General features: G+C 36.7%; 1 protein-coding gene across 1 annotated transcript in view; it reads right to left on the bottom strand.

Annotated features, from left to right (window-relative positions):
• Positions 1 to 22,965, bottom strand: part of LOC140242561 (DNA mismatch repair protein Mlh1-like) — a 52,613-nt gene that overhangs the window by 22,333 nt on the left and 7,315 nt on the right. The window contains exons 5-13 of the mRNA XM_072322304.1: positions 18,548 to 18,620; positions 16,996 to 17,130; positions 14,991 to 15,079; positions 13,330 to 13,442; positions 12,413 to 12,506; positions 11,370 to 11,523; positions 2,950 to 3,260; positions 2,123 to 2,289; positions 133 to 241 (exon numbers count right to left, since the gene is read on the bottom strand). Coding sequence (XP_072178405.1) covers positions 133 to 241; positions 2,123 to 2,289; positions 2,950 to 3,260; positions 11,370 to 11,523; positions 12,413 to 12,506; positions 13,330 to 13,442; positions 14,991 to 15,079; positions 16,996 to 17,130; positions 18,548 to 18,620 — 1,245 coding nt within the window. The remainder of the gene's footprint in view (positions 1 to 132; positions 242 to 2,122; positions 2,290 to 2,949; positions 3,261 to 11,369; positions 11,524 to 12,412; positions 12,507 to 13,329; positions 13,443 to 14,990; positions 15,080 to 16,995; positions 17,131 to 18,547; positions 18,621 to 22,965) is intronic.

Genomic DNA, 22,965 nt, shown 5'->3' with positions numbered 1-22,965 from the left:
TTCTACTTTGGAAAAAAAAATGACAGAAACTTCTCAAAAAAACATGCAAAAAAAATTATATCAAATATTGAGCAAAATCATTTAGGCTGTCCCTGACCGATGTCTATGACAGAAATGCAGCTTAACTCTCACCTCAACTTTGTGGTATTGACGAGGTAGAGTTTCGTCTGATGCTGAACGAGTGCGTACTGGGCATTCACGATGCCAACAAATGTGTGTTGCTTGAAGAGATCTCTCAGCCCTTTAACAAGACATAAGTATCGAGTATGAAAATATTGTGCAACTGCAGCTTGGATGATAGAATCTTTCCTGAGCCGTGAGACGATATTGCATCAAAATGTATTATAAAAGCACCAACCAAATAAAAAGCAGTAACACAACAATGAGCACAGGAACAATACAGGACTACTTTCTAATAGCATAGCATTCCACAGGACACCATCAGTCCTAGCTAAATTAGCCTGCAACAATAGTCAGCATGTGAAAGCAAATACACATAGGCAGGTACATATTTCAAAACTCTCTGACATTTTTCAAAGTCCACAAAGCGAAACTAAAGTCGCAGATCCTGTAACTCCCATATGAAGGGGCATTGATTTCACAGTGCAAGATTATTGTATGCATTATGGAGTAATGTCACAGGGATTTCCCACATTCATTCTAGATTTTGTCTGCAATTTATCTATATAAGCATCACATCAGCGTACAGATGCATTACATTGATGCCGAGTAGAAAACAAGAACAAAACAAAAAAACAGAAACACTAACATACTTCAAAGGCAAAATCACATTCTGATTGAAAAGTGGGAATTTGCACATAGTTTGCATGATATATCTAATTTCAGAACCCCGAAAAATATTTTTCACAAAAAAACAAAAACACCAGAAAACAACAACAGCAACAACAACATTGTGTCACTTTTGAAGAAGAAAAATATACTAAATATTGCACAAACACAAAAGCTGACGACCCTGGCAAACCTCTTTAGGCCCTGATGACAAGCTATTAAAGTCAAGCGCTCCATCATACTATGATACTCTTCAAGAATTGCCGATCCAGTCTGCATGTATTAATTGCTGCTCTGTCGGGCAAGCCTTAGACAAGTTTTATGGTTGCAAGCACCATTAAACCTGTATCGATATATGTGCCTATCACTTTTTAGCACAGATATGTTATTGCTAAAATACATAATAACAATTGAGTATCTGAATATAAGAACGACCCAAGTCCATGGAAGACCATTTCGAGTAAACCTAAAAAAACTTCATATCTTTTTTATTTGTCCGATAATATTCTATTTAACTGTGAAGGGAAGGCAACATTGTATGAGATGCTAATTAGAACATATATCATTATGACAATTAACATTTACATTAATTGTGGAGAGGCCATTTTGTGTGATGGACTTGGGTCGTTCTTTGAATCATATGGACTTGGGTCGTTCTTTGATTCATATACATGATATTCTGCTATAGAGATGAGAGAAGGACGAGAGAGGGTGCTATAACATGAATGTAAGAATGACCCAAGTCCTTATTCTTACATTCATATAAGATTTAACTCATTTATTTCAGGCACTTCCGGGGGTAATTAGGATTAATCATTTATACTTAAGATGAATCCATGCATAAGCTACAATTTCCCATGCCAAACTGAATTTGGCCAAAAATTGGACTTGGGTCGTTCTTATATTCGGGTCTTCAATTATTAGATTGTTTTTTACTATGCCTGTATGGAATTTGCAACAATTCTACGGTACACAGAATGAAAATACTATGAATACTTTAAAATTGTGACAACTGATGCATGCAGGTGGATTCCATGTATAAAATGCATTCAGCAGGAGCAAGTTAAGAAAAGCATACAACCAGTTTGTTATGAGAAAAAAAAAATACTGTATACACGATCAGCAAACATACGTTACTGGTCATTACAACAGAAAAATCTATAAATTTGAAAATATTTTGATAATTTTGTTTCAGTTTTTATCTTCCTTATCTCGGATAATGACTAGAATAAGGTCATATATTACAACCTCATCTCACTCACTACATTAGAGATTCAGAAAAACAACTTTAAGGAAATCAAAACTGGAAAAATTCTGCATAAACTTCCATCACCTTCGTGCATGGAATTCTCGATCTCTTCTTGCAGTGAGAGGACACTCGTAAGACGGACCTCTCGGTGGTGAGATTTTCTCGGAACCACGGAAGTTTCGTTGTCGGCAGAAGATGGCCCGGCTAGGGCACTCTCCGACCCCGTCTCTACTTCTTGGATCGGTCGTTTCCTGGGAAACAAGAAAACAAAAGTTTCATATCTCCAAAACATCCCAGTAATTACTTGAAGGTGAAGGTTAGAAGGGGGAATACGGATGACAACAAGGCTGTCATTGAAATCAACTGGGGAAAATATAAATATTCCTCGGTATATTCTATGACCCAATTGTTATGCTTCTTCTCTGCCTTTCACACTACATTCTAAACACTTCCTTCTAGTAAGTTGTACACTAAGAAGCTTATGTTGATTTGTGTCAGAACAACCTTCAAGTAATCGCTGAGATATCACATCACATGATAAGACCAAGCAAAACTTTGATACAAGCAAGTTCAAAATCCTCCCCTCCTCTTCTAAATGCACCGGTAACAATGATTACAATAGACAAATAGGAGCAAACAACTGAAAATACATGATTGTATCAATGTACTCAATAATGCATACATGCAGAAATCAGATTTGTAAATATGATGTCAACAATGAATCGTAAAGAACACTACATTGGGCATCTGTGCATAGTAATCATTACAATAATACAATGCATTTATATATTGTGCCATGTACATGTATTTAGTACGACTATTCCAAGCCACATATTGTGAAACAGAAGAAAATATTGCTCCTAGCACAAGAATAATTTCCCCTAGACATATGAGATACTTCACACACAAACCTCGATGCACTAGTCGATGTCGCACTATCTTGTACGCCCTCCATGAGCACAGCACCATCATCTCCTTCACTTGACCTCTGACCCCTATCGACACTCCCTTCTCCCGACACAGAGGGCACTTCATCTGATTGCTGGTTGCTAAGGGCAACAGACTGAGCAGGATTCTTCTGGAAGAAAGCCTCCAGCTTTTGGTCACGGGAATCAGTTCTCACCATGTGGTGTGCATACACCTGACCCGATGACCCCGACCTCTGACCTTTGGAGCCATCACTGACCTCTGTGACAGACACTTGAGCCCCAGGAAGAAGTGCCTGGACGTGTAAAAGAAATGCAATAAACAGACTGCATCACCAGAACTCACAAATCTTTGAACCAAACTGCAATTGACTTGTACTTGGTAATGAAGAAATGTGTGCTGTAACTATCTTTTTTTTTTTCTTCTTTTTTTCTTTTTTTTTAACTATCTTCATGCAAGTATACTTGATTCAACATTTAAAAGCAGCAGGCTTCTGATGTAGTTATGACTCCACATCAACATGCTTTAATACAGAAAGAGGAACTGTTATAACTAGAAACCACTCTGAGAGTGCAGACCTCCGCCAAGCAGCTAATTGTTATTATACTCCAATTGTAGATTATTTAAATGATTTTCTTTCTATGTTAAGGAAATATCTTTACAAGACATACTGATGCCTTGGTTTTGATTTGAGTATATTCTTTTTTATTTATGTCGTAGAGTAGTTGCACAGATGTCTGACTCTCCGAGTAGGGCTGCTTGCAATGTATTTTAACAAAATTTTCTGTGAAATACTTTCTCTTGCTGAATTTTGGGGTTGTTTTTCCATCCATTCTTCAGTTTTGTCTGCTTGCCTACAATATGTATATGCTTGTTCATCTGTTTGTCCATTCAAACTTGTGAACGTCCTAACTCCTGTTCATCCCGAGTAAACAAAGTAAGACCAATGTTAATAGTGTTAGAAACAATGGCAGGGTTATCCATGATAAGCAGGAAATATCTAACACATTCAATCCATATTTTGTCAGTGCAGCTGGTAAATTAAAGAAAGAATGTAATTTTACCGGCGATTATTCATCTTTTTTTACTGAACAAAGTGAAAACAAAATTTACATTTAAGAAAGTTACAGAAGAGGATGTTAACAAGGTTTTGAAAAATATTCCCGGTAACAAGGCCACAGGACTAGATGAATTACCAGCCAAACTCATCAAAATGGCAACCCCTTTCATAGTCTCTCCCCTGACCCATGTGATAAATTTGTCTCTCTCAAGTGGTATTGTTTCGCAGGAATGGATGGCAGCAATAGTTATACCGGTATTTAAGAGTGGGGACACTATGGAACCTTCCAATTATCGACCCATTTCTATACTCCCTGTGTTGTCAAAAGTGATTGAACGAATTGTACACGACCAAGTCGTGAACTATCTCAATCAGAATTGTTTGTTTTTCAAAAGTCAATCGGGATTTCGTAAAAATCATTCAACTGCCACCGCCCTCCTTAACCTAACCGACGATCTTTTTTCTAGTATGGACAATGGCCTGATCACTGCTTTCGTAGCTTTAGATCTGAAAAAAGCTTTTGACACAGTGGACCATTTCCTCCTTTTAAAAAAGCTAAGCTGGTATGGGTTTGTGCAAAAGAGCGCAAGTAACAAGAGTAAACGGGTCAATCTCCTCATCCGACACAGTTGAATGCGGAGTCCCACAAGGGTCCATTATCGGGCCCCTCCTATTCTTGCTCTTTATAAACGATTTGCCAAACGCAATAAAGCATTGTTCTATATCGCTCTATGCTGACGATACATGTCTCTACTTCTCCTCCAATAACCCTCAAACAATAGCAGATAAGGTAAACGATGATCTTGAATCTGTGGCGCTTTGGCTGGATGCAAATAAACTTATGTTGAATGTAAATAAAACAGAATATACAGAATTTCACGACTCTAATTTTCAACTACTTATTGGTAGTACACCAGTGAGAGAGGTCTTCAGCTTTAAATATCTAGGAGTCATTCTAGATCCAAGCCTAAATTGGAAGCTGCATATAGATTATATCCACACCAAAATCATTCGTAATTTATTCCTTTTCCGCAAAGCTAGACCGTATATAGAATATCACGTCGCAAAAATGTTATATTTCTCTATAATCCAATCGCATTTTGATTACTGCTCTATCGTATGGAACAATGCAAACAAGTGCACTTTAGACAAACTTCGAGTCCTACAAAATAGAGCAGTTCGAATTTTAAACAAAGCATGTACCTACAAACGAATATATGAGTTATATGATGAGACCAAAATATTATCTATTGATAATCGCTGGAAGATAGGAAATTTGACTATGTTGTTTAAGGTATTTCATAATATGGCCCCTTTTTATCTGTCGAGGATTAAACTACGAAGTAATTCATACAATATAAGAAATAGTTCTTTAAAATCACAATTACCTAAACCAAAAACAGAGTTTTTAAAGCAAAGTTGTTGTTTTTTTTACAGCAGCATTAAGTTATTCAATTGTTTATCTCAAGAAATACGGAGCATAAAGAATGTCAACTCCTTTACTCGCTCTCTCAGAAGCTTAACTCTTTAGACAATTTATTCAGAAAGTTGAACAGATAATTGTGTTATTTGTTACTTCTTCTCAGGTTAGGGTAAGGAAACCCCACTAGCGTTCACTTTGTAGTTGTTGAACTCAAAAGGTGTTCTATTACTAACTTCTTATGTCTTTTCCTCTGTGTACTTTACAATTTCACACTTGTTTCAGTCAAATTGTTTGCTTGCTTGTTTGTTTGTTATTGTTTGTACTTCGCATGTTTCACAAATTATGAAATTTTGGTTAACTAAGTTACCATACTGTTATTTTGTGTTAGTTGTAATTATATTGTGTTAATTTTATCAACGCTCTTGCTGTAAATTTTACCATGAATTTTACCAACCATTTGTATTACCATGCCGACCTAATATTGTTTATACTTTTTTATATATTACATTGTATGTAACCAAATTTTGTTTTAAAGGGGAAGGCTAGTAACTGATCAATGGGAATCAGTGGAAATGCTGGGAGATGATTGTTCCAATCCTTATGGGATTCATTCAAGAGTACATTGTATATCTACTGTTGTGTGAAAATGATTTGCTTCAGAACGGTCTCATATTCAAGTAATGTGCAGATTAATGCTCCGTCACTGACCAGGGACGCTAACCTGGATACATTAAACTGCACATTACTTGAATATGAGACCATTCTGAAGCAAATAATTTTCACACAACCGTAGATACATAATGTACTCTTAAATGAATCCCATAAAGATTGGAACAATCATCCCTCAGCATTCCCACTGATTCCCACTGATCGGTTACTAGCCATCCCCTTTAAAAATCGTACCCGTTCATTCATGACTCATGATTTTTACTTGAATATTCATCAACTTATGAACTCATTTTTATCATTCCTAACAACGAAGTTGGTTTTATCCTGAAAGTATTATTTAATTCAATTGTTTGATTCAATATTGTTTTATATAGCCTTTTTCAATTATAATTGTTTTATCCTGTTTAAACCATTCCTTTTTCATTCAGTAGATATAATTGATATCTAATTTGCAAAGCATTTTATATTTAATTTCATATGTTTTGAATATTATTCATATTTTACATCGTTCATTTAATCTGTTAATTACATATCTTTAATTGATTTTTAATCTATTTTACCCTTAATAAATATGATTTAATATAATAAGATGATTCAGTACATGTATAGATCTTTAAAATTTCTTTTCAGTCCTTATTGTTTTATTCATCATTTTTGTATTTCTTTAATCTGATAGATTGTTATAACCATATTCGATTAACAATTGGCAAATTATTGTATGATTCATTTCTTCAGTTAATGTTTCAGACTTTATTCTTACATTTTCTTGGTTTAATTTACTCGTTAATTTTTTTTTTCCCATTTGACCACTGTACAAAATCTTATACATCTTGTTTTTTCTCAGTTTGCTGTTATGTATAGAGTTATTTACGTTTGTATTTGTTCATTGTTTTGTATACGTTGTATTTTTACATGTATGTGGACCCCTTTGGAAATCAGTCTTGAGCTGAAAGGGCTATCCACCCTATGAATGGAAATGAATAAATAAATTGTTCCTACTTGACACTTGTTTCTGTAGTGGTTTTGCTTGTATTTCTGATTTGTCTTCTTATTATTGTTGTCACATCATATTAGCAAGTTGTTTCACTTTTTCATTTTGACATTCTCTGTGTCTGGATGCAGAGTCTTGGGTGGCTCCAGTGAGAAGCACAAAGAGAAAACACCCACCTAAGTCAAGGAATTGGAATATCAAGAAATGGAAGCAATGGAGTCTAGGTAAAAAAAACAGCAGTACAACCTCACTTCCATCAACTTATTTTGACCAACACTCTTCCTGGTAAATCACAAATTGAGCAGTGCTTAAAAGAGGAGCCCACCTTGCATGAAAGAACTTGGCGTAATATCAGAGATTACATTCGCAACAGTTTCAAGCAAAACAAAGCCTGCAGGTAAAAAGACTGTACTGACTTCTCTTAAACATCTACAATGAAAGACTTGCAAACAACATTGGTATATATCATCAAGCAGTATGCATTAAGTGCTTGTTTTTTTTTTTTATATTCTTTGAGTGTTTATTAGTTTGCTGATAGAAAAGTCTTTTTGTGATAGTATTTTCTATACATGTTGGGAATTTTAGCACAAAAAAATTCCCTGTTCAGCAATGATCTTATGTTATGCAATAGTGAGAGAGAGAGAGAGAGGGACAAATCAAGAACCAAAGTGAAATAAAGAATTGTTTCATAATCTTTGTTTAGAGCATAGTGTCAATAATGTTTTTGATTCAGGCTAGGGTGGTTGTAAGATATGTCAGAAATTGTAGGACACTTACTTTCCTAAAATCAAAGACCAAAGCAATAAAAGCTAACTTTCTCATACTCTTTGTTTAAAGTGCATATTGTGCTGGCGAACCCAATGCAGTTGTTGCAGATGTTAATGTTTTCATGCCATAGTAGGATGGTTATTGTTTATCATTCTGTTCTGTAAAAATTTTTATAGTTCAATAGTTACCAATCAGGCATTTCATTGTTGCTTTGGCAATTTTGGCAAACAAATATGCCTCCCCCCCCCCCCCCCATCATTGTGTTTGTGTATTAGTTACCCATCTTCTGATTGGTGTATTCCTATTCGTATTCATGAAAATTAACAAAGAGTGTAGTGTTACTGGATCTCTAAATTGACTTTCTATATAACAGCAACAAATGATTAAAAATAAGGCCGAATATTTTAGCACTATATCAAATCGAACACTCAAGTTGTAGTCGGCATCTTAGAGTAACACAAACTTTATCCATAAATGACTGAGATATGGTGAGTTCAACCCATAGGATCGAATTATCAAAGGAGGTTTAAACCCCCACCTGGTTTAAATGCCCACCTACGTTTTTTTAAGTGTACGCGCACAGTGAATGTGATCCAATTATGTATTTCTTTAAACGTGTACATGCCACAGCAAAAGAAAGACTGCAGGTAAAAAGACTGTAGACTTCTCTTAAACACTAATCTGATCAAGTTTACCTGGTAAGTAATTCTGTTAATTGCAAAGCCATTTCATTGATGCCCTGACTCTGATTTTGTTCACAGATATTAAATTAGGGTCCATAATAGATTATGGCAGTTTATCCTCATCTCATATCAATGGTTATTGCATATTAAAGGAGTGTTAAGTATAATGATGCGTTTTACATTGTATTTCTGTTGCAGTCATTCAGTTTGCAGTCATTGATAGATTAAACACAGTTTCAGTCGATAAGAAGGAAAACATGTACCTGTATCAATATTAAAATTTCCCTTTAATATTGAAGTTCAAATTTGCAAATACAATTACAGACGACGGAACACTGGTCTTTTTCCTACCCTACCCCATGTCAAAATCACAGTTGCCCAAGTTTGGGGTTTGGTGATTTTCAGAAGCTTCTGAATATTCAATTTATTTGGACTCTATGAAGCACCCATTTCTTTTGATCTTGTAAAACAATGCTAATTCGCATTCAAAAGTTTTTTTTTTAATTTTAGAACCTCAATATGTTAACTCACCTCCTTTGCTGTGTCATCTGTAAATATACCTTAATCAATGTGCCAAACTAAAGAATATTAAAGGGCTACAAGATCATACTACTGGAGTTGGCCTTTATTGTACGATCTTTAAGGAACTTGGGGTCAAACATGGGTTTTCTTTTCTTTTTTATATTCACACTGTATAGCATGCTATACACATCTGCAATATAAATATAGCTTAATTATTGCATAGAAATCATGAATACAATTTAAATACATTAAACAACTGGGTACTCTATGCAGTTGAGGTTTAAATCATGAAAGAATTTGTAACTGAATACGGTACAACATCCACATACTGCATATAATTTTCCAATCACAAATTGACTGCAGTTTATGTGTTGACATCTGATAGGATATTAACATCTGTTGTACAGTTGATCAATTTGATTGCAGATCTCTTCTGCTTCTACATGTAAGAGGTCAAAACTCATTTGGTAGTTCTTATGGTATGGATTGTATAATTGTAAACATTTCTTATTGGCACAGTTGCAGTTGATTTATGAGAAAGCTTTACAGTTTGCCTCCTTCCGGTTTTTGTGTGACTAAATAAAAGTTTTATGTTTTCTTTAAATATCCACTGTGAATGATGTTTTCTGTTATGGGAATCACACGCACATGAGAAATTTTATTATTCTGATGGACTCAACAAATATGAGGCATCCATTACTGTATGGCTGAATGAGCACAAATTCAAGACATTTATCAACATTCACTCCATTTGTACAGAACTGTTGTATGAAGGACCTTTACTTATTTTCTTATTCAATTAATGCTCAGTCAGCCTAAGGTAGTGGATGTATATGAAGATTGCAAATACTGATGTGTGTGTGTGTGTATATGTTTAAACTACATGTATTAAAGTGATGACTTTGTAATAAATAGTAACTTTTTGTTTGTGTGTTTATGTATGCATGGTTTTAAAATGTAAGAGTGGTGACATTGTACAAGAATATTGCACATAATGGTGTGTGTATGTGTATATGAGTGTGTATGTCTATACATGCTGAAAAATTGCCCGATTTCCCAATATAGAAGCCTTTGTTACGTCATAAACCCTCAGCTGCACAGCGCGCCTCGGCCTAGCAGAAACTAGAGCACGCACCTTAGTGCGCGCATGCAAACCTCAAATACGCGCAGCCTGAACTCCCAAGTTCATTGACCCTACCTGCCAAAATATCAAAATCCTTCATAAATTCCCCCAAAATTCTCGGATCACTACCAAAAGTTAATCGTTTGTTACTCTTGTTATTCTCAACCTTTCCTGCAAGTTTCATCCCAATCCGTTAACTACTTTTTGAGTTATTTTGCACACGGACAAATGAACGAACGAACAAACAAACAAACCAACGGTAACAAAAACATAACCTCCTCCCTTGGTGGAGGTAAAAAAGAAAATTCACACACCAATGCACTATTTGCAAAATCTAACTGAGCAGCCTGAAAATACTTAAGCGACACTTCTCTTTCCTGCTGGTTCAAAAATGAGTCTTTTTTTTTTTTTTACTAATCTTCCCTTCTTCTTTTTCATCATATCCACAGAAAGCAGAGTCAATGACATCTCTTACAGTTTGTATCTACTAAAAGCTTGATGGACTGTACAGGAACTTTCCCCCCAACCACTCCCATTCTCTAACCTTCTCAATATGTAGTCATGCTTTAAAGTGTATCTGTACCCTGCACTTTAAATTTGAAAGGTGTTAGAACTTGTCCTTAGTACCCAAGAAATTTCTCGCCCATCACAAAGAGTGCCGATAACTGAGAAGTATCAATACTTAATATCCGCGTGCAACCATGCATGCTGCATTGGCAGCCAATTCATTTAACCCGTTGAGGATGGACTGATTTTGGTACAACACGTATTTACTATAGTCACTTGACCAAGTATACTCGAGACTTGCCCTCAAAGGGTTAATAGTTGCTGTGCATAGCCATTTGGCATGTGCACATTTCCTTTACTTGCCTCTGTCTGCAAAAATCTTTATCAAATACTTTCTATTCACATCACCTCTCTTTTTAATAGAGATAAGCCTATCACTATCTAAATAGTCCTTGCTACAGAAAAAAAGAGACCGAATGTATTAACCCGTTGAGAATGGGCTGATTTTGCGATAGCATGCATTTCTCATAGACACCTGCATGAGAATACTCGGGACTCGTCCTCACTTGGTCAAAGAAAGAACGAGGACTAATTTGTTTGCATGCAGCAGTCAAAGAAATGCGTCCTGGACATTGTCATATCTTCACTGTTGTCTGACCTGTGTGAAGTAGGTCCTCGACGTGTTGCACCCGAGGAGCTTCTGCTCCAGACATAGCTGGATGTCCTCGATGATGGCCTCCTCGTGGAGGAAATGGACCTCGTGCTTCGTCGGATGCACGTTGACGTCGATGTTCTGGGGTGCAATCTCCAAGCTGGAGAGATTGACAATAATCATTGAATGGTGGATGATCAAAAAGAGACAATCTACTTCAACCTCAGATGCTCATATCAGAATGATGATACAAAAAAAATTATAATAACAAAGAAAGAAATCAAAGCATTCTGATGTTACTTAATTCAATTAATGTTTTAATCTGATTCATTCTCTGCATTTCATTACAGGGATACCATTATATCATCAAAAAAAAAATTAACAAAGGTATTGATTAATATGTACAAATTTTGTACAAATTTGTACAATGATTCATTTTGTATTTTTTTCAAGCATACAATGTAGGATGCATAGAGAAAATTGAGAGAAACAGCTAATCATGAAACAAAATCTGAGGGGAAAAGCTTACAAGAACCTACTGGTTAAAAGCATGGTGACTTAATTTCATGAGTCTTCACAGCTCATAGAAACTATGAAAAAAGAAATCATAATTTCTCTTTTACTTCCAAGAGTTAAAAAAAAAAGAAACCATAAAGCAAATCATGAATGAGCAAATAGGAAACAGAAGTACTGGAGCAAAGAACCACAAGTGGAAGATTTTGACCATCAAATGGATGATTTACCATGTTTCTTGGAAATTCATCAAGAGCCCATCATTTCTGGTGATATTCATTTGGCATACATAGTCTAAGAAAGCATGTTTATGAATTCATTTCAATTTTCTGACAGGACAACAAAATCAGGAACACAATGTGCATGCATACAAAATGTATGTTCAAAAACTTTCACACCCGCATGTGTAAGACATAGCCAGCTTCTGAAGGTAAATACAGCTCAGACACTAAAACAATATGGAGGGGGGGCTTTGTATTGCTCCAACACACAAACAGTAAGGTGGGACTGAAGAGCTGCAATGAGGGCATCATTACCTGAGGTACAGGAAAGGATGCATATTCTTTGGTAGGTAAGTACTGTAGACAGCGTCAATGGCTTTCCTCAAGCTGCTGGAATCAACTAACCGATCTGAGGATAGAGAGTACCACAATATCAAAGATTTTCATTGTGGAATGTACCGTTGTATATATGGACAAATTACAACAAAAACAAAGAAATACCTGGTACAAAAAGAGATGCTGTAAAACTAGAAACATTCGCGGCATAAAATTGTTCAAATTGGAGCCAATGGCCTTTATCACGGCACGCAACTTGTGCGAATGACTGACCACGATAATGTACAGCACTGTACTATATTGATATTCAATTAATTGTGTAGTCGAAAACTTTCATGTGTACTGGAATTTCGTGAATCTTGGCTCCTCGCGAAATTTACAAAAGTTTCATGCACGTGAAAATTTCTCATTTTTTCAGTTAACATGTACACATAGTCTGCAGTCAGGTATTGTCACTTCTGAAACAGCACACATTACAAGGAACCATCTATCTTTATGTCATTATTCCAAGGTGCATATGCATGACCATGCTAAAAACTAGGACTTAACATAGTCACAATTTAGTAGCTGTACGCTTGCCTTTTAAAATCGAGAGTAAAAGAGAGGTTGCCTCCTAAAGGTTAATATCGACACACGTTGTGCTGGACACACACGTTATATCTCTGCTACACAGAAACAAGAATGGGTGGGAACAGGAACTGTTTCAAAGCTTGCAAGCGATGAAAGTAAAACTGAGAGCATGCAACAGGCCAGCATCAAGACAACCATACTTTAATCAAATGATGAAAAATAAATATCCCAAACTAAATATCGTCCTTTCACACTACTGTGTCCTACTGGTGCATAAAGATGACTGCTGACACACACTGGTTATCAAGATCCATTATGTGACTCACGGTTGATGAATAGCAGAAAGACCAGCTTCTTGACCGAGTAGTTGGCATTGGAGATCTGGCCGGACATCTTAAAGGATAGCCTCTTATTCTCATGGTTGACCTCTATCAATTCCCTGTAAAATATAAAGTAAAATTGGTTAATGTATGTTTATCATTTTTTATTAACCTAAGATATGAAAAATTGAACATATTGGAATCAATATGGCTCATATCTTTCATATTAAGCTACTGTAAAAGTGGAAAGTTTCATGTGAGTGATTATTTGCCCTCAGCCTGGTAAGGTGAATTTCGGCTGTTTTCAATTCCACAGAATCAAAATATGAACCAGTATTACTTAAAGGAAACAAAAATTTTCAAATGCATATACTTTCACATCAGCTGCACATCATACGAAAAGAAATGCACAACAAATTTCCAGAATTTGTTTTCTTTCAAAGCTGGGTATTTTGATTCAGAGATGTATAGCACTGCCTAACACAAGTGTTTTGTGGCAGAAACAAAACTACAAAATACAAAGCAGCACAGAACAATTCATGTAGTGGAGTCCTACATTGACATAAAATGAAAAATGTTACTTGTGTGAAACCAGGGCCCTTCTGAGGCTCATTGGTGAAACACACACAAACACAAAGGGAGAACAAAGAAAATGCCCCAAAAGACAGTAGATTATGTGCAATGGTTGAGGGAAGTAGTTGTGAAATTGAAAATTGGACTAGAGACTAGTATCAAATATCTGAAGCGGAACCTTAAAGGCATATTTTACCATTTGCAGATGAAACAAAAACACAGCATTAGTGCTTTGAAATAGTTCTAAAATGTGAGTTAGGGATAGAAACAACCACTGTAAAAATTTGAATTGGTAAAATCAATGTTAAGTATTGTCCAATATACAAGATGTGGACAATAGTTATAATACAAATGTTTCCAGACTAAACCGTCTAGTTACGGTTTATTGAAAAAAATACAGATATCTCCTTGCATTCTAGGTTTTATCGCGAAAATTTTATGCGATAGGATTTTTGTGGTACAGTAGACCTACACATATGCATTAAATGTCACATCTTGAAAATTTCTTAAATCACTGTTCCCAAAGGTAAACAGGACCTTTAATACGGCAAGGATTGGTAGTTTGATGCTGTAATTGATTCACATCACTCTCCACATCTTCTCCTCCAAGCCCCTCCCCCCCCCAAAAAAAAAGCATATGCTGTACAATTAAATCTGATTTTTTCCCATATTCTGATCATGCAGACATTCCAGCAGCAATAGGACGACACAAAGATGTAATAAAAAAAAAAAAAGACTTGAAGAGTTGGCATGCTAAAAAGTTTCCAACAATAATATTCCGCCGCATGAATCTTTTGCAAACGTTTGAACAATATTTCATCACATGTATACTTTGTACTATGTTTTTTTTTTTTTTTTTTTTGGATTTTCGTTGATTGGAAATAAACTATGATTGAATTGAATTGAATTGAATTGAGTGAGATTAAAGTTTTATGAGTGTACTATGCATGAATGACTTCAAATTTTACAGCTCTCCCTTCTACGGATAAAGCCAATCTGCATCGCCGTGTTCCTGGTTTAGGTTGGGTTGGGGGGGGGGGTGGGGGGGACTGGTGATAGAAGGGTAGGTACACCCCGGGCCATGCCTGCATTACCTTGCAACTGTAGGACCAAATACAGTTCTGATGTTGTCAACGGTTGTTGCGTTCTGTGAGGTGCGGACGTCCGCAGTACTCTCTCCTTGCTGCGGGAGAAAAGAAAAGAGATGTTATTAAAGAGAGGTAATTTTTATGATATGGACACACTAGAATAGATGAATATAACTTCACATTATCATTGAGCTATTCTTGTTTGCAAAAGCCTTCTTTTTTTTTTTTAATCTCATTCCACTTGCTTTGACCTTACAGAGAATGAATTTCACAAGTTATCAAATAAACTGCAAATAAAGATAAAAATTTCCCAAATGATTAATTAATTGATTGATTGACCGACTTAATTTGCACAAATTCCCAGAATAAGTTCAATACAGTAGTAACAAAACATAACACATACTGCTTTTTTTTTTAAATCTTGTTCCACTAATAGTAAACGTCATGGACGTAACTAACAGACCACACTTCCAGACTGTGGTGCACTAATCAACCAATCTAGTGCCACAATACGACACACTATAACAGATTTATGAACCCATCTGTTTCAATCCAATAAAACCATCAACTTTCAATTATCCAACATCTATCATAACACACTACATATAACACAGATACTTGCATTTGCTTGTTTGGTTGGCCATTTGGTTGCTTTGCTTTGCTTTTGAAGAATAAAAAACAAGCTCCAAATGGAAAAATTACATCGCAATGTGCATGTCACTGACTAGTCAAACATTCATGGGGGCGCTGTGGCATAGTGGCATAGTGGATAAGACTCCCGATCGGAGGAACCCGAGTTCGAATCCCGCCCAGCGCTTTTGTCCTTGGACAAGATGTTTTACCCACCATGTCCCTCTCGACCCAGGTGTATAAATGGGTACCTGGCAACGCTGGGGTAATAATAATGGCAGGGCCCTCTGGTAGAGCAGTGGCAACACTGAAGAGGTTACCCTGGGTAAATAAGACCTTATTATTATTATTGTTATCATTATCATTATTATTCAAGACATTCTGTAAATAATTACCTAACAATGAAAAATAAAACAAATCAGAACTAAGACAAAAGCGAAGAAGTTCCTCTATCTGCAGCCTTCCATATTACGTGATCTCGACTGAGACTGCATCCTACTGCACAAAGGTAACAAAACCTCTGAAAAGGACTAGGAATCCAAGGCAATCAAACCCTCGTATTGACTGGCCCCTTGGCAAACCTACAGCATGAAATCAGCTAGCATTTTTTTTGCTTTTTCTTTCTTTTTTTCCTCCCCCTGGCCCGAAACGTATACTGCCTCTTAAACCTAAGGGGATAATCTTTGGGGACGTTGACATTTGTCTAAAACCAAACCCCCTCCAATTTCATGCATGGCTCACTGCTATATCCCTGGTTGGATTGTTATGAGATTTTAATCCCAAACAGATGGCAAAACCAGCTGATATCTTTCGGAGAGATTGTGCATCGCACCGCCTATCCTCAGGTAGAGAGGAAAAAAATCATTTCTTCCTTTCCTTGTGGAGATGAAGATTACATTCAAGGCAAAATTTGATATTTTCTATTTGTAATTACAAATATTGGTCTTGCCCCAGGGCGCAAAACAGAGTGAACCGGATTTTTATCTTTTTTTCTTTTTTGATGAAAGAAAATAAAAATTGCCTCACTTTCCACAGAAAATGTGAAATTTACCAAATATAGCTTCATTCCTTCTATACATGTCCTGTGTATTCCTTTACTATCAGAGAAAAAAAACACCACATAGTCATAACTTCAGCAGAAAACAGAAGTGTATTGATTAAATATGGGCTTTAAGTCTGTCATTGACAGGTTAAAGGCATGTCTTGTCTGTCTTTCTTGGTAAAAACTGATGTCACACACACACACACACACACACACACACACACACACACACACACACACATGAATGAAAATTAACAGGTCAACAACAAAGAACTTTAAACACCTTCAACTTCAATATGGAATCACTGCAATCATCACCTGAAAGAACTCATATAATACCTTTTTCAGAGTAAAAGCAACTCCAGAGTTGTGAATGGCATATCTGCTGACCACTTCTGCGACTTTCCCATGTTCCTCACTGGCACTCTTGAGTGCTTTCCGCCGAGTGGCAACATTATAGAATAAGTCTTCCACCTGTTGTGTGAAAAAAAAAATATAAGCTCTCAAAATAAATGCCCATTTGTGTCAATCTATATTCATTGAACTCATAAAGTGATGTAAAAACAATCACTTTGTACAAGAAATCCTCCAGTAATCTCTCTCTCTTTCTGTTAGATTGGAATGAAGAACTTGTGGTGGTGCTATATGCTTTTATTTAATAGTGGCAGGATCTTGGGTTCATATTTGTGCCCTGTTCCTTTGTTGTGCTTGTTTATGGACCAAATATAAAACAAAGAGCAAACGAAGAAAATAAAAAATCAACAAGCAGATTATCTAAAAATATTCTTACATTTTTTTCTTTTTCATTCTATACCTTTTGTCGTTTTTCATGTCCCCGACTCTCAGGGTGGGGATGGTTGAAGAATTATTCTTCTTCTTTGTATGGTGCAATGTACCTGGTTTATACTGTTTGCTGACTATTGCTAGTCACCTGGGGCAAATCATGAGGGGTGGCATCATTCCCCCGTTTTTAGGTGTGGGTATTGTGGGTGGACCACCTTGATTATCGGGTATAGCTTACTGTTCTTTGCAATGAAAGAATGGCTTTGGTTCTTTATGTGCACGAGTCATGATTCCCTTACATTTCCTGTCCAGTCCGAGGGACAGAGCGTTTTGCCTCTTTGTAGAGGGGACGGTATGATTACACAACAGAAGAAGAAGAACAAAGATATTTTGTGATTCCTTTCCCGAGAATAGGCTTCCTCCTGTAATGTAATTAGATTTAATACAAAGCACAACTGTCTCTCTTGTTTTTTCCTCTATCTATCTATCTATCTAGTCTGTATCTACAGTATCTATCAATCTATCTATCCATCTATCTATAGTCTATCTATCTACAGTATCTATTAATCTATCTACTTCTAGCATTCTCTATCCCTCCCTTTCTCTTTCTCAGCTGTCACTCTCTCCTTTACAGTAACTGTATTTTACAATTTTTATGCTTCTGGGGGTTACTATTGATGCCCAAGGTTTGTCATTTTTTTTTTCTCAAGAAAAATACACTGCAGGCAAGGCAAGTTCATGCATGCACTGCAGCTCATTGCTGATACACTATACAACAAGACTGCAAAGCTAGTAACTTGTGAAACAAACTGCAAAGATGAGTTTTACTTTGAAAGTGAACAGCAGCCACAAAATATTGATATTGATATTAATATCAGTAGCAATTTAAACCACCTGTATGGTTTAAAAGAGAAGATGACATTGCAAGAAATCCATGCCACAAGCACTGGATGATGACTGATTACCATAGTTCATCTGTGCCCACACGACCTACAGCAACTATATCACAATACTGAAGTCTTGTCAATTGTCAAAAAAAAAAAAAATCTTCTTTGTTTCTGACAGGACCGTCTTTGCTAGTATTGATTGACAGCTGCCCATAACTTACAGTAATCTGAGTTCCCTTGTTTCCAGCGCATGGTTTGGCTGGGGCCTTGAGTTTGCCATCTGTATACATGCCTCTGAAAGACAAAAAAAAAGGGGGGGGCGGTGGGGCAGATGACTATGATAGACACACTGTAAGGAAGATCTAATGTGATGAGAAAACTCTCTGCATTGGTACATGATTACCTCCACCATGGAAGGAAGAGGTTATGTTTTCATCAGCATTGGTATGTTTGTCTGTTTCCAAAATAACTCAGAAAGTTGTCAATAACCAATTTAAATGAAACTTGCAGGAAAAGTTGGTGACATAAGGAACAGATGATTAAATTTTGGTAGTGATCAGGGATTTTTTATGGATTTTTTTTTTTTTTTTTTGGAAGGATTTTCATCTTTTGGCAGATACTGTAAGGTCAATGAACTTGAGAGTTCAAGCTCCACCTATTTGAGATTTCCATATATGCGCTCTAAAGTGTGTGCTCTGCTTGTAGTCCGGGAGCCAGCGGGGGTCAGCCTAGCTGAAAAGGTTACCAATTTTTATGTATATAGCAATTTAGTACATACGCCCCTAAGTATGGAAATGCACGTCTGGCTGGTCATCGGTGGTGGGAGTGGCCAGGAGGGCCAAAAAAAGGACCCCTCAAAATTAGGCTAGCCTAGCTGGAAAAGTAACCCCATGAAAACAACTGGAACTTGTTCGTTACACTTACAGGATAAATGAATGACCATTGCCAGACGTTTTAAGTGGTGGGGGGTAGCCGCCAGACGCTCTTAAAGGCCCAACTCCAGCTAGGCTAGCCTAGCTGAAAAAGTAACCTCATGAAACCCACTGGAACTTGTTCGTTACACTTACAGGATAAATGAATGACCATTGCCAGACGTTTTAAGTGGTGGGGGGTAGCCGCCAGACGCCCTTAAAGACCCAAATTTTTCCAGCTAGGCTAGCCTAGCTGGAAAAGTAACCCCATGAAAACAACTGGAACTTGTTCGTTACACTTACAGGATAAATGAATGACCATTGCCAGACGTTTTAAGTGGTGGGGGGTAGCCGCCAGACGCCCTTAAAGACCCAAATTTTTCCAGCTACATTTGTAGGCTAGCCTAGCTGAAAAAGTAACCTAATGAAACCCACTGGAACTTGTTCGTTACACTTACAGGATAAATGAATGACCATTGCCAGACGTTTTAAGTGGTGGGGGGTAGCCGCCAGACGCCCTTAAAGTCCCAACTTTTTCCAGCTAGGCTAGCCTAGCTGAAAATATAACCTAATGAAACCCACTGGAACTTGTTATTTACACTTACAGGATATATGCATGGCCGTTGCCAGACATTTTAAGAAGTTGGGGGGGGGGGGGTAGCCGCCAGATGCCCTCAAAGACCCAATTTTACCAGCTACTCTCTAAAAAAAAAAAATCGAGTGAAAATTTTCATTCTAAAAAGAGTGAATACAAAAAAGAGTGAAATTGGAGTGAATTTTGAGTGAAAATGCTCATTTTCACTCATTTTGGAGTGACGTCAGGGATCACTCGAAGATTTTGGAGTGATCCCTGACGTCACTCCAAAATGAGTGAAAATGAACATTTTCACTCAAAATTCACTCCAATTTCACTCGAAATTCACTCTTTTTTGTATTCACTCTTTTTAGAGTGAATATTTTCACTCGATTTCTTTTAGAGAGTAGACTATAGCCCTGATGGCTGGAAAAGTAACCTCCTGAAACCCACTGGAACTTGTTCTATGTTTGTATCTCACCTGATAAACACTGTCGACATAGTATTCTGGTGTTCTTTCAATAACTTTCCACACTTTTGAGCTATATGACCACCAAATTCACTCCTCAGATCATCTAATGATTGCTGTCAAGTGTTAATATTGGTGAAGTCCGACTACGTCAACAGTCAAAAAGTCAATGAACTAGGCCTATGCCATTTGAAAATCTCTGTAATCACAAAGTCGATACGTGGACGAGACATCACTTCGCTTTTGCCTTGTTAGATGGTGAATATTTGTAAGCTTCCGTTTCTAATTCATACAGCACCAACATACATGTCTGGGAATAGCGGTAAAGAAGATTAGAGTCTTTGGCAACAAGTGCAAAATTAAATTCTGTGCCTTATTTGCTAAACAAACGTGGTATAGTGATAGGAGGACAACGACCTGCTAGGCAATATGGCGGACCAATAGCTCTATATTATTAGTGTTATAGAATAAATGACAATGATGTAGTTCTGAAGCATACTTTTCATTAGATGCTTTTGCAATGACTCAATGTATACTTTTAATCGAACTAAGTATATATCCATGACTTGCTCTTGAATTACGGCAGAACGATTCGGTGAGGAAAGTTTTCTGTCATGTCATTACGGAAGAAGTGAACGTGTCAATATTTTGCTATTTGTTCCATAATTATTTCTGAAGTGAATGTATTTTCCTAAAACATTTTTTCTTTTATATATTACCTACGTTGCATCCAAATGCCTATTCGTTGAAAAAATGCGGGCCATGTATTCAAAGGTCAAAGATCATAGGTAAATGGAAGTAGGGCATATACATTGTACAACATTTCACTAAGTTGTTGGTTTGTTTTTTTTTTTGTTTGTTTGTTGTTGTTGTTGTTGTTGTTGTTGTTTTTTTTTTGGGGGGGGGGGGGCATGATTCAAAGTGTCCTAAAACCTTGTATAATACATGTATTTAGTTTTGTAGTCACGACTCTTGCTATGTATGATGCCAAACTCTTCCCTCTCATACAAATGCAGCCGTTTCAGGGAAATAATTATGATAATGATTGTTAATGCTGGAGTGGTTCATAACATTCCATTGATACTATTTATAGAATTAAAGTGAATTTGACAATGGTATATGATATCCGCAATTTACTCTTTGACAGGTTCTATCATCCGATTAATAATGTATAAATTGAATATACAGTAGTCCCCTATTCAGTAACTACAGGTTAAGTTAGATAAGCTGCATTCATTTTGCACGCGACCATGGCGTTATAGCCAAAGATGATTGAATTCTGTAAAATCTGTGTGCCTGCACAGGATTGGAAAACGAAACAACTTTCTGTGTATAGAACAACGAAACAGAAACTGGTGCATGCATTATTCTCAGTCACTTTGTAATGCATAATGATGGTTTGCTCATTGCAGTTCCGGAATCTCAGCTCGAGGGACTCGAATTGATCCCAAATCAGTCGGCATGCGTGTATCACCCAAAACAATATCTGAACACAATTATAACTGCAGTCCTCCATAGTCTCTATTGGTTGCCGATAAGGGCTGGTATCAAGTTTGATTTTCATATTATTTACAGTGCCTTGTATTTAAATGTTTTCATCGAAATGCCCGTATACGGTATGCGTATCTCAGTTAACTCTTTAAACCATAGTTGTAATCTACGTGCCAAGAATCTCATGTTTTCAATAAGCGTGAACTCCAAGACATGTCGTGATAAGGACTTTCAGACAATTGGCATCGTCATTATAAAACGAATTCCCCTTTAACAAGACACGTTTTAGATATTAGATATAAATATGGATTCGTTTGAATGCATACAAACAGCTTCTTAAATCCTCTTACATTTTGTTTTTAAGATATGGTGTATACTTTAGAAGTGTAAGAAGCATGCTCTTGTTTTAGAGGCTTTGAGTACTGGTAAGAAGCATAATATATTATTCTTATAGATTATGTGAATAAGTACGCATTCAAACGTTTTGAATAAAACGTATCCAGACAACTGCATATCATATTTTCACCTCTTCCGTCATGCAGATGTATACTCTTGCCGAGAAGGTTAACTGTTTGATAGATATAGTGCTCACCTTTTTTTAATATTGAAAAGGTAATTGGGTAAATTTTTGGTTTCAGTATATTATTCAAACACAACTAAGTTAACTTTTACATTAACATTTTCACAACTCACAAATTCCACACGCACACACATTTCATGATTCACAAGATCCAAGTTACACTAATCCTATTTACTTTGCAGAGTGCAACAACATAAGTTATATTCTGAGTAAATAGGCTTACATCAGTTCGCACTATTCAAGGTTTAGAGTAGTTAAGGAACTAAATCGTACCCGATTATGTGATGCTAAGTTGCACCTTGAGATGATGGGCAATATTGCCCCTATAAAGGAGCAGGCGGTGACACTGACTTGCTCCTTTAAAGGAGCAATTTTGCAGCAGTCATGGAGCAAATAAGCACCACATAGGTGCAACATCATACCAATAAGGCACAAGATTGCACCCTCAAGAGAGGGTACATTCTTGCATCCTTCGGGCATAAAGTTGTACCTAAAGGAAAGAGGTTGCGCCTTTTTCAAGGGGGCAAAGTTGCTCCCGAGGGTGTAACTTTCACCCTTTCTTGGGGGTACAAAGTAGCACGCAAAGTTCCAAGATTGCACCCTCAAAACAAGGC

Source organism: Diadema setosum, chromosome 19, assembly GCF_964275005.1.
Source record: "Diadema setosum chromosome 19, eeDiaSeto1, whole genome shotgun sequence".
NCBI lineage: Eukaryota > Metazoa > Echinodermata > Echinoidea > Diadematoida > Diadematidae > Diadema > Diadema setosum.
The sequence above is the reverse complement of the archived record's forward strand: the minus strand, read 5'-3'. Positions and strand labels throughout refer to the sequence as shown.